General features: G+C 52.6%; 1 protein-coding gene across 2 annotated transcripts in view; it reads left to right on the forward strand.

The window, feature by feature from the left end:
- KCNH2 (potassium voltage-gated channel subfamily H member 2) overlaps positions 1-12,931 on the forward strand; it is a 99,037-nt gene that overhangs the window by 76,367 nt on the left and 9,739 nt on the right. Inside the window, exons 9-12 of one of the 2 annotated variants that reach the window (XM_081834219.1) lie at positions 549-801; positions 6,071-6,264; positions 6,391-6,490; positions 6,807-7,082. In XM_081834219.1, the coding sequence (XP_081690345.1) occupies positions 549-801; positions 6,071-6,264; positions 6,391-6,490; positions 6,807-7,082 (823 nt within the window). Of the gene's footprint in view, positions 1-548; positions 802-6,070; positions 6,265-6,390; positions 6,499-6,806; positions 7,083-12,931 lie in introns of both variants that reach the window. The other variant, XM_081834218.1, reaches the window with a different exon arrangement.

Here is a 12,931-nt window from a genome sequence, read left to right on the forward strand (position 1 = left end):
CCATACAATAAAAAGTTATAAAGAGGCACTGGTCAGCTGTTGTGGAAGAATGCCTTCTTAACTGTCTGCATAGGTCTGGCAGAATAGAAGAAGTTTCAGCAGGAGTTTATAAATTGGCACAGAAGGCGCCTGCTGGATCTCCAGTGGCAGGGAGTTCCGCAGGACTGAAGGCTCCATTTCAAATGAGCCGCACCGACTTGGGGAATGCCCAGCAATGCTCTTGTGGATGATCTCAGTGATATTAGAAGGGTCCAGGCAGTTCTTGAGGTTCCCTGGACCCACGTTGGAACAGAACAGTGGATATTTGGCCTGGCTGGGCCGGGCCTGGACATATGTGTGTTTGTCTTTTGCCTGGTACAGAGGTCCAATAGACCCCATTTTTTTTGCCTCTAGCCCCACCCACCACAGTCACACAGCTCCACGAGCAAATGCGGACCTCAGCTGGCAAAGGTCCCTCCCTCTCCACCACCGTCCTGGAGCACAGGGCTGTTTTTGCGGAGAGGCTCCTTCCTCTGCTGATTCGAACCCGCCTCTCTCTCCCCCCGCAGGTGCTGAAAGGATTCCCCGAGTGCCTGCAGGCGGACATCTGCCTGCACCTGAACCGCAGCCTCCTGCAGAACTGCCGCCCCTTCAAGGGAGCCACCAAGGGGTGCTTGCGGGCGCTGGCCATGAAGTTCAAGACCACCCACGCCCCCCCGGGAGACACGCTGGTCCACGCCGGAGACGTCCTCACCGCCCTCTACTTCATCTCCCGAGGCTCCATTGAGATCCTGCGGGGAGACGTGGTCGTGGCCATTCTAGGTGAGGGGGCGCAGAGGGGGTCCTAGGGCAGATATTAATATCACGCAGCAATCGGATGAAGGGAAACCGACTCCACTTGGAATAAAAATTGTCCAGGCCAAAATATGGTCCCAAAGCTTTGCTTACGGAACTTTCTTCAAACAGACACAGAAACAAAGGATGCTACAAGCAAATCGTTGCATAAAAGCCCGTGCTTCTCCAGGCATAGGCTCAACTTACAAATATAAAACTACTTCAAACACACCAGGAATCGCAGGTCTGTCTCACCCCTGGAGCTGCTTTCTCTTCAGGCGGGGGGGGGGGGGGGGTTGGACTAGATGACCCTTGGGGTCCCTTCCAACTCTACAATTCTATGACTCTGTGCAAGACTCATTTGCTTGCCTTTTTTCTATGGTGGCTTGAGAACTAAGACAACTCCCTCAAAATGGAGATTTGTAACTGAATAACCCTCCCAGGTGATCTGAGGTTAATCACCTGCAAGGGCTAGCAGAGATACATCAACAATTGATTATCAACTTGTTAGGCACCATGCAAGCTCCAATGGAAATTTCCATGTTCCCTTCAGCAATACACATACAAAGCTATTTTCCATTTCAATGTTCAATTAAACAGTTATACTTAACATGACAGGAGAGATTGGAAGGCTCCAGGAGCAGAAGACCCACTGAATTTTGCTGTGTTTTATTTGGCTTTAGTCAGAATGCCCCCACCTCATGTTTCCAGCATGATTTTTCAGGCCCTCATTGAGTCAGAATGTGAGGGGCTCATAGAATCAGAGGGGAGGAAGGGACCCCCAAAGGTCATCTGGTCCACCCTCTGCAATGCAGGAATGAGAGCTAAGGAACCCCAGGACCCCAGCTTGGAACCTCCAAGGAAGGAGTCTTCTGAGGTCGCCTGTTCCACTGTCAAACGACTCTCCCCATGCGAAAGATCTTTCCAATGAAGAATTCTTTACAATTCTGTGATTTGCCAATTCTATGGGTCTCCAGGCAGGGCTCAGAGAGACAGCTGTCTCTGAATCCCTGGAGAGCAATGGCTGCCGGTCAGTGCAGACCGCACTGAGTGAAACTGACCAGGGGTCTGCCTTGGGGCCAGAGAGCAGCTTCTGACTCCCCGGTGGTGATGATGATGGTGGTGGTGATAAGGATGATTTTATTATTTTATTTTTATTATTTATACCCCACCCATCTGGCTGGGTTTCCCCAGCTACTCCGGGCAGCTCCCAACAGAATTAATGATGATAATAATAATAATAATAATAAAAAGCGAGAAAACATTGGGCATTAAAAACTTCCCTAAATAGGGTTGCCTTCAGATGTCTTCTAAAAGTCAGATACAGTGGACGCTCGGGTCACGATTCAGCGCTTCTGCGCATGCGCAACCGCCCAAAACCCGCAAGTAACCCATTCTGGTACTTCCGGGTTCGGTGCGGTGCGCAACCTGAAATCATTCAACCCAAAGCGTCTTTAACCTGAGGTATGACTGTAGTTGTTTCTTTCCTTGGCATCTGATGAGAGGGCGTTGCACAGGGTGGGTGCCACCACTGAGAAGGCCCTCTGCCTGAAGAAAGGTTGCAATGATAGAAGTTTAAGGCAGGATGCCTGGCGTGGGGAAGGCGGACAGAGAGACGGTTTTCTGCCCCTCTTCAACTGTGGAACTCCCTCCCACAGGAGGCACAGGGAGGGCCACCCACTTGGGTGGCTTCAAAAGGAGATAAGACAAATTCATGGAGGAGGAGAGGGCTCTCGGTGGCTGGGATCTGGGCAGATTGAGGACCAGGCCGTGTGTCTGGCGATCTCCCCCAGGCAGCAGGGACCTCCCCCCTTGCCAGCCAAGTTATTCGTGGCAGCCTAGATGCTGAGGGCTCTGCCTGCAGTTGGAGGCACCAAATACTGGAAACGGCAGGAGGGCAGAGATCCTGCTTGCTGCTTTCCCGCAGGCATTTGGGTGGCTCCTGTGAGAACAGGATGCTGGACTCGATGGGACACTGGCCTGATCCAGCAGCCTCTTCTGATGCCCTGCTGCTGGAGGACGGGCACCTGAGCAGAGCTTGCCTCCGTGAGAAGCCCTGGCAGGAGACTCTCCTGGCGGGTCTCTCTGCCCGGTTTCCTCCAGGGGAAACCAGGCCTCCCAGCAACCTCTCCTTCCTCCGGCTCCAGCGTCCAAGGTGGCCGGAGCCCAGGAGGAAGAAGCCGCCCTCAAATGAATCTGGGCCTCCTGTTTGCCCTGCAGAGACAAAATCCGGCTTAATGAGTCTCTGCTCTTCCTTCTGAGACGCAGCTGCCTCACCTGGGACCGAAGCAGAGCATCCCAGGATATTTATAGGCAGCTCTTCTCGGCTCCCTGAACCCGCCTTGCTCTCAGCTGCCCATTTCTCCCCACCTCGTTCCTGCCCCCTGCGACCTGCCTGAGACTCAGCACCACCCAGGACTGCCTGCCGCCCTCAGCATCTAGGCTGCCACAAATAGCTTTGCTGGCAAGGAGGGAGGTCCCTGCTGCCTGGTGGAGATCGCCAGACACACGCCCCGGTCCTCAGTCTGCTGTCACTTTGCAGAGGGTTGGACTGGGTGACCCCTGGGGTCCCTTCCAACTGTACAGTCCTAGGATTTTGTGACTTGCTGGGCCAACTCCCCGACCCCAAACAGCTCCTTTCCTGCACGAGCCATGTGGTCGCCAGGGCACAGGAAGGTTGGGACTGTGGCCCCAGCCAGGAACAGCAGCAAGAAAGCTTGCCAGGAGCAGTGATGGGCAGAGAAGAGGACCAAACGCAGCCGCCCCAGCAGTGTAGAGTTGGCAGGGACCCCCAGGGGGTTCTCCAGACCAACTCCCTCCAACGCTCGGTGACTCTCAGGGTCCCTTCCAGCCCCACAAGAAGCCTCTGCAATGCTGGAATCACAAGCAAAGCTGCCACAACCAATGACCACCTGACCTCTGCTTAAAAACCTCCAATGGATCATATAATTATAGGAGGGGACCCTCAGGGGCCATCTAGCCCAACCCCCTGCAATGCAGGAATCTCAGCTCAAGCACCCCCAGGAGATTGCAAAGCCTCCAACTAAGGAGAGGAACGTTTTCGCCTGGAGCCTAAAGATTTATAATGAAGGCACCAGGCGAGCCTCCTCCCTGGGGAGAGCATTCCACAGACGGGGAGCCACTGCAGAGAAGGCCCCGCTCTCGTCTTGCCACCCTGCGGACTTCACAAGGAGGAGACACACAAAGAAGGGCCTCAGAAGGTGATCTCAGGGTCTGGGTACGTTCATATGGGAAGACGCGGTTCTTGAAGTATTGGGGTCCCGAGCCGTTTAAGGCTTTATACAGGGGTTAGCAAGGTTTATCTTGCCTAGGCCAGATTGTTCCCATGGAGATCCCATGGCACAATTTTTGGCGTCTGCGCAGACACAATTTTCAGCGCCGCGGAAGCGAGTCGCCGCACTGCGCTGGTTTAGCGCAGCACACAAGTGGGCAGCTTGGTTCGGGGGCGGCTTGTGGGCCGGTCAAACGACCTCCGCAGGCCGCTTCCGGCCCATGGGCCTTAGGTTGCTGACCCCTGGCTTTATAGGTCAAAATTAGCACTTTGAATTGGGCCTGGAAACCAGTTGGTAGCCAGTGCAGTTGGACCAGGATTGGTGTAAGCCTCTCACACACACACACATATATATATATATATATATATATATATATATATATATATATATGCAGGTTTTGGTGTCCTCGGGTGTCTTCCCGTGTAAAAGTTGGGGTGTCTAGGCGACGTTCCAGTAACAAGAAGCCGAAAGCACCAGCCTGAAGATGACGAGTGAGACCTCGTCGAAACGTCGCCTAGACACCCCAACTTTTACACGGGAAGACACCCGAGGACACCAAAACCTGCATTCCTGTACCCGTGAAAATCTACGAAAGCATATATATATATATATATATATATATATATATATATATATATATATATATTAGAGTTTTCAAGATTAATACATTGTAACAGAGAAAAAAAACAGAAATACAAAAATGCAAAAATTAAAAACAATTTAAAAATAAGGAAAAACAAAAAGAACACGTATAAATTCCATTTATATATTTTCTTTTACCTTACTTTCCAGACCTCCTCATACCACCCTTTCTTATATTCCAATTCAAATTGTTTGTTCAGCAAATCCTCACCATTAAGTCTTTTACTTATTTCAGATTCTTATTTTCTATCTCTTAAGCATTACAGCTGAAAACCACTTAGTTACTATCCAACATCACTCTAGCATTCCTTAATTTTACAGTGTTTCTGCAAATAGTCTTTAAACTTCTTCCAGTCTTCTTCCACCGACTCTTTTCCCTGGTCTCGGATTCTGCCGGTCATTTCTGCCAATCCCATGTAATCAATCATCTTCATCTGCCATTCTTCCAGAGTGGGTAGATCTTGTGTCTTCCAGTATTTTGCGATGAGTATTCTTGCTGCTGTTGTCGCATACAGAAAGAAAGTTCTATCCTTCTTTGGCACCAATTGGCCGACCATGCCCAGGAGAAAGGCCTCTGGTTTCTTCAAGAAGGTATACTTAAATACCTTTTTCATTTCATTATAAATCATTTCCCAGAAAGCCTTAATCCTTGGGCACGTCCACCAAAGGTGAAAGAATGTACCTTCAGTCTCTTTACATTTCCAACATTTATTGTCAGGCAAATGATAGATTTTTGCAAGCTTGACTGGGGTCATGTACCACCTATAAATCATTTTCATAATATTCTCTCTTAAGGCATTACATGCCGTAAATTTCAAACCGGTGGTCCACAACTGTTCCCAGTCAGCAAACATAATATTGTGTCCAACATCCTGTGCCCATATAATCATGTAAGCCTCTCAAACCGACTTGCTCCGCTGAGCAACCTGGCTGCTGAATTCTGCACCAGCTGAAGTTTCCGAACCATCTTCAGAGGCAGTTCTATGTATAACGCATGGCAGTAATCTAACCTTGAGGTTGCCAGAGCATAGACAACAGTAGTCAGGCTCTCCCTGTCCAGAGAGGGGCGTAGCTGGGCCACCATCCGAAGCTGATGGAAGGCACTCCGGACCACTGAGGAGCCACTGAAGCTGAGCCTGGGATCGTGGCCACGGAGGGAGAAGCGGGTGGAGGAGGGGTAGAGGGGGGTTTCTGGAGGAACATCAGAGCCAGCTCTGGGTGCGAGAGGATGCTAAGGAGGGAAATCTCCTGTGTGGCCTTCTATGCGCCTCTCCTGGCTGCGCAAGGGCTCAGTTCCTCCCCCTTCTCTCCCTCCCTCCCAGGGAAGAACGACATCTTTGGGGAGCCCCTCAACCTGTACGCCCGGCCCGGCAAGTCCAACGCAGACGTGCGCGCCCTGACCTACTGCGACCTGCACAAGATTCACCGCGAGGACCTCCTGGAGGTGCTGGACATGTACCCCGAGTTCTCTGACCACTTCTGGTCCAACCTGGAGATCACCTTCAACCTGCGTGACGTGAGTTGTCACCCTGGGAGACCCGAGGGGGGTGGGCTTCTGTGGCCGGCCAGCTCAGGGTCAGGAAGGTGGGGGTCCTGGGAGACCCCCCCGGCACGCTTCTCACGGCCACCCCTTCTCTTCCAGACCAACATGATCCCGGGGTCGCCCAGCAGCGACGAGATGAACGGCGGCTTCAACCGCCTGCGGCGCCGCAAGCTCTCCTTCCGCCGCCGCACCGAGAAAGGTGAGGAGGTGGGGGTTGGATTGGATGACCTCAAGGGGTCTCCCAACACCCACTGTGCTCCCTTTCCCATGGGTGCTCCTGCAGCTGCTACTTCTGGGTTTCTCAGCTGGGAGGAGCTTTCTCCCCCTCCTCATTTAACTCCCACAATGACCCTGCGAGGTAGGCGAGGCTGAGAGGAGGCTGTGACTGGCCCCCAGGTAGGTGGATCTGAACCCTGGCCTTCCCCAGGTCCTGGTGCCTAACACTCTAACCACTGCACTGCACTGCCACTCACTGGATCTGGCCGGCCAATAACCTTTTCTCCTTCTCCGCACAGATGAGATTCCGGGGGAAGGCAAAGCCCAGCCCAAAGTGCTGCACGTCGGCCAGAACTGCCAAGCTCCGGGGGCTCCCCGCGGACCCCCCAAATGGGACCCCTGCCTCAGCAGCTCGTTGGCATCCAGCCCGCCCTCCAGTGACGAGGAGGAGACACCCGTCCCCATCTCCAGCGCCCCAGAGCTGTCGCCTTTCCACCCCACGGACCCCGCCGGCCAGCCCCCCTCCCCTGCAGCCGCAGACCCCAAACGCAGCGACGTCTGCAACCCACTCTCAGGTAGGACAGGATCAGAGTCGTAGCCGCGTGATCTTGCGCCCCTGGCAGAACGGTCCTGGCCTCGCCGTCGAGAAGCTCACCTCGACCTGCAGCAAGCTCATGAGCCTCCGCCAGAACCGGGAAGTAAATTGTTTTCCGCGATCTGAGATTACCCTCAGTGGGGTGCCATGCGGCCTAAAAATGTGGTCCACAAACAGCCTGGCTGTCTCCTCTGCCAACACTGCATGCAAACACGCTACAAAATGGCACATTTTAGTCAGCAGATCGACCACTACCATGACCGCTGTCTTTCCCCTTGACTTGGGCAGATCTGTCATAAAATCAATGGACACCACCTCCCAGGGCCTTTCTGGTGTTGGTAAGGGTTCCAGTAACCCTGCGGGGGCAGTCCTTTCCCCGTTTGCCCTCTGGCACTGGTTGCACCCTCGTACATATTCTCGTACGTCCTTCCTTACCTTTGGCCACCAGAACTGCCTGGTGACTAGTAGCATGGTCTTGTGCTGTCCAAAGTGCCCAGCTGTTGGGTTGTCATGGAGCTGCCTAAGTATCTTGCCCCTCAATGTCTCTCCCGGTACATACAGCGCCCCCTTGTAGTACAGTAGCCCTTCCTTTTCCTCAAACCCCCCATTGTCTTCCTTTCTACCTCTGAGCTCCCTGATTTTAGTCTGAGCAAACTCATTGTCTCTGGTGAGCCCTGCTAGCTCTCGTTTACCTACCAATGCTCCCCCCCCACACACACTGGTCCTCGGGGAACACGTGCCTGGCCTCCGGAGGCCCTTCCCCCTCCATGTATTCCAGTTTCCTGGAGAGTGCATCCGCCCTAACATTTTCCCCTCCCGGCACGTATTGTATCTCGAAGAAAAACTTGGCGAACTCCTGGAACCATCTGATCTGTCTCTGGTTAAGCACTCGTGCAGTCCACCAGTATTCCAGGTTCTTGTGGTCAGTTTGGACCTGGATCTTGTGTTGCGCCCCTATCAAAAGGTGTCTCCATTGATGAAATGCCGCGTAAATCGCAAGCAGTTCTTCGTCATACACCGTGTAGTTTTGCTCTGACTTGCTCAGCTTCCTAGAGAAAAAGGCACACGGCCTCCAGTCCTCCTTGGACCCGGGTTGCAACAAAACTGCTCCAATCGTGCGGTCGGACGCGTCCATCTCCAGTCTCATGGGCTTCTCTGGATCCACATGCAGGAGCTGCTCTTCCGAGGCGAACGCCTTCTTCAATTTCTCAAAGGATTGCTGCGCATCCTCTGTCCATGCGAACTTCTTTTTGCTACTAAGACAATCCGTAATGAGTGCTGTCAAGTGGGCGAAGTTCTTTATGAACTTCCTGTAGAAGTTGCTGAAGCCTAGGAACCTCTGCACATCCTTTCGGTTTTTGGGGGCCTTCCATTCCAGCACTGCCTCCACCTTGCCTGGGTCCATGGCCAGTCCCTTGTCTGACAACCTGTATCCCAGGAACTCGACCTCCCGGGCGTGGAATTAGAAATTTTCCAGCTTGACCCACAACTGATGCTTCTGCAATCTCTGTAGGACCTCCCTGATGTCTTTGACGTGTTGCGCTTCATTCTCCAAATAGATTAAGACGTCATCCAAAAAGGCCACGCAATTCTTGTACAGCAGGGGCCCCAACACATGGTGCATGAAGGATTGAAAGCAGGCGGATCCCGATTGTAATCCAAATGGCATAACTACATACTCAAAAGCCCCCAGGTGGGTGAACATGGTCGTTTTCCATTCGTCCCCCTCCCGTATTCTAATCAGATTGTATGCCCCCCTTAGGTCCAGCTTGGTAAAAATATTTCCCTGCCTCACACGTGTCAGAATATCGTCGATTCTGGGCATTGGGAAAGTCACGGGTTCTGACACCAAATTCAAACGGCGGTAATCCACCACCAATCTGAGCTGATTGGTTGATTTTTTGTCCACACAGAACACTGGACTCCCCCCCATACACACCGCCTTCGATTCCCTTATGAAGCCCCTCTTCAAGTTCTTGTTAATAAACTGCCTCAACTCCTTCATCTCCCGGTCGGACATGGCGTATAGCTTACCCACCGGTAACTGGGCCCCCGAAAGCAGGTTGATTTGGCAGTCATATGGTCTGTGGGGGGGCAGTCTATCCGCCTCTCTCTCGCTGAAGACCTCCTTCAAATCTGCATATTGCGGTGGCACCCGTCCCTTTTCCTCCAGAGCCACCCCAGCCACCCTGGCCACAGTCCTTCTTGGTTCCTTTCCTCCCAGGCAGTGTTCTAAGCAGTAAGCTGACCCAAAGGTGAGCGACCGCTGATGCCATGACACCACTGGGTCATGTAGTGCCAGCCAGCTCATTCCTAGTATTATTGGGGGTCCCGCCAGCGTGGCCACGTGAAAGGCCATGGTTTCCGTGTGCCTGGAAACACTCATCCGCATTGGCAGTGTCTGGTGTGTCACTTCCCCTCCCAGTAGTTCCCTGCCATCAATGGTGGTCACCTGCAAAGGGAAATCTAGTGGCAACAGGTGGAGCTGGTGCTCCAGGGCGAAGTCTCTACTGAAGAAATTACATGAGGAGCCAGAATCCAGCAGTCCCTTAACTTTGACTGGGTGCCCATTTGGGAGTTCTAGCACTACTTCAATGGCTATAGCTGCCTTGGGAGGGTCAGGCCGGGGCACTTCTACTGGTCGCTGGCCTGGCTGCTGCCCCTGCTGGTCGGCAGCCAGGCTTTCTCGTTTCCCTGCACCGGCCCCTCCTACACCTTCTCGGCGTGGCCTGCTCTCCCCATCATGCCTTGCCAGGCCTTTCATTGGGGACAGACCTTCGCAAAATGTCCTGGCCGCTGACAGAGGAAACACTTCTTGGTAGTTTTCCACTCCTTCAACTCCTTTTTCCAGACTTCACTAGCGTTTGAAACTTCGTGCGCGCGTGCTCCATCAATTTCCATTGGCTCTGCCGCCTGGGAAGGCTCCCTCAGCATCTCAGGAATCCGGTTGCCAAAGGAAACACTCCCCTCATATCTCCCGCTTTTCCTGAGCCCGCGCTTCCTGGCATACACCAATCGCAAGCACAGTATTTGTGAGCTCATCCATCAACCGCGGGCAGGGCGGAAAAGGCGTGGCTAATTGGTTTACGAAAAGGCGTGGCTAATTGGTTTACGACCCCAATTAGGCGCAGCTTACAGCGATCTCCGGGTCCGGCACGTTTCCCTCAAGCTGCGCCGATCCTTCGCTCAGCCACGACATGCAGAGTAAACACAGCGGAAAGCTGTCGCTTCTCGGTGTATAAGATCCAAACACACATAGGCGTCTGTGTGTTTACATAACAGTCTTTATTACAGCAGTAAAATACAAAACAGCACTTCTCAGATTTCTCCTGGGCTGCTATCAGTCATGGCTGCTACCGTCTCCCTCGGAAGCAGAGACGGAACAGTGAGGAACAACTCCTCCCTCCTTCTGAGTCACGCGACGGGAATTGAGGGACGTCACACAGAACTCTTTAACCCTGTGAGTTCTGAAAACACTAACACCCCCTCTTCCCTCCATTCCTGAGGTGACTTGGGTGTTTACCTTTACAGACCTCTGTGAGATCAATCCCTTCCCCAATGCCTTGCGCCTTCTCTTGGCATTCCTGTCAGGCACCTGTGGAACATCCTCACAACTCTCAGGTTCGCACTGTGCGAAACCAACCCACACACCTGTGGCCTGATACCTCTCAGGTGGAATGCCCTTCGTTGTGCAACTGGACCGCCTGGGCACAAACTCAGGTATTTCTTCTGACTCACTGTTGTCAGCAGGTGTGTCCTCTGCATCACGGGATTCCCCCTCTGACTTAAAGCGTCTTCGAATTCTCTGCATTACGCTAACAGGAGACGCAGGCTCACTCTTGGGCTCTCTTTTGACAACTTGTGGAGACGCCCCACCCTGTTCTTGACCCTGGTCATCATCAACAGGTTCAGCCTCTGGCTCTCCCTCATCCTCATCAGAATCGGACAGGCATTCTGAGAGAACATCACGCCTTGCAGGAGTCTTTGACCAACTATCCTGCTCATAGAACTCAGCGTGTTTACTGATCAGAAGCTTACTCTGATCACCTTCTGGATATGCAAACCGCCATGCTTTAGAAGCTGGTTCATACCCACAGAAGATCATTTTCTGGAACTTGGGTCCACCTGGCTTTTGCAAAGCCTTTGGCACTGGCACCGAGGCCGGCGACCCAAACGAATGGAGGAAATGAATCTGAGGTTTCCTTCCGTGAAGCATGAAGAACGGGGTGTCACCTACCACTGAATTGTAGGACCGATTCCAGGTGAAATTCACAGTCTTGATTGCCTCCATCCAAAAGCTTGGAGGTAACCCAGAGTCTGACAGCAACACCTGTGTAGCCTTAACCAGAGCTTCACTCCTGAGCTCTGCCACCCCCCTCTCTTGAGGAGAAGTCACCTTGTGATGTATCCCTTTCTGGTGAAAGTACTTCTGCAGAGCAGACCCAGTAAACTCTGCACAACGGTCACTTCGAACTCCCTGTACCTTGGTGGAGAACCTTAGTTCCACCTCCTCAATCCAATTTTTAATCAGTTGTGCTGCATCTTCTTTGCATTTCAGAGCATGTGTCCAGGAATTCTGCGTATGATCATCCTGCATCGTTAGCAGAAACCTGGCTCCTCCCAGACTTGGCTCTGCCATGGGACCCAACAGATCTATGTGCACAAGCTCAAAAGGTTTTGTGGTCACCCTGTCCACCCTGGGGTAACTGCACCCTTTTACCTTTGCCTTTCTGCAAGCCTTACAATTTATGGACCTTCCACATTCCTGAATTTTACAGCCTTTAGTGCACTCAGGTAACATCTGAAGTTCTTCAAGAGAACTATGGGCTGTCTTCTTGTGCCATGCACATGCACATAAAACATGAGTGGGAACTGTAGCACGCATAGCTTGTGTCCTCTCAACTTCCTTCTCACACCTCAAAGGCGTTTTAAGAACAAAGAGATCATTCTGCCCCTTTCCAACTCTGACCAGCTGCTTCCTTCCCTTGGAGATTGCACAAGCATCATTTTCAAAGTACACCTTAAACCCCTTTTTCAACAAATAAGGGACAGATAAAATACAGTGATGCATCCCAGGTACAACACAAACTTCCATCTGCTCCTGCAAAACAGAAAGATAGACATTTGCAACGTTAGTCACATTTTTCTTTTCTCCATTTGCAAACTGAACAGTTTTTCCAGCCGGAAATGCCTTGCAATTCCACATCTCGACAGCAGGGGTCTCAGGAATCAGGTTGCGGTTAGCTCCTGAGTCGATGACAAAGCATAGGTCATTGTCTCTCTCAGAGCTGTCCTTCAACATCGCCATAGCAACAAACGTCTCGCTGCCCCCTCCCTTTGGGCTTCTGCAGCTGTTCTCTCTGGTTGTCACGGCAACCAACTCCCCCTTGCAGGGAGATTTGCTCAGGACCTTGGCAGCTTCCGTAGAAGCAACTTCCCCCGTTGCCTTGGAGACCGGACTGGCCTCTGCGTTCCCACGCAACTCCACAGCTCTTATCTCTACTTGCTGCAGGTGGCCGGCCTTGAAGCCTCCAGCACGGCTAGGCTTCAGCTCTTGGCGTAAACAACTCTTGCCAGCTTTTGGAGAAAGAGGCATCTCTGAGCTTTCACTGCTCACTGCCCCCCCCCACTGCTCACAGGGCCCCCAGGACGTTTTCCTGCACCCCCTCTGGTGGGTAAAGGGCTCCCAACGCTTGGCCTCTGTCCTGGCTCCTCACACAGGTACGGTGCAGCATCCATACAGCTGCCAGCAATAGTCCCGTCGTCCCCCCATGGGGGCTCACAGCTTCCCTCAGCTGTGTGTTGGCTCTCAAGAATGTGCCCAGCGCC

The sequence above is a fragment of the Podarcis erhardii genome (genome assembly GCF_964252035.2).
Source record: "Podarcis erhardii genome assembly, chromosome: 12".
NCBI classification, from domain to species: Eukaryota; Metazoa; Chordata; class Lepidosauria; order Squamata; family Lacertidae; genus Podarcis; species Podarcis erhardii.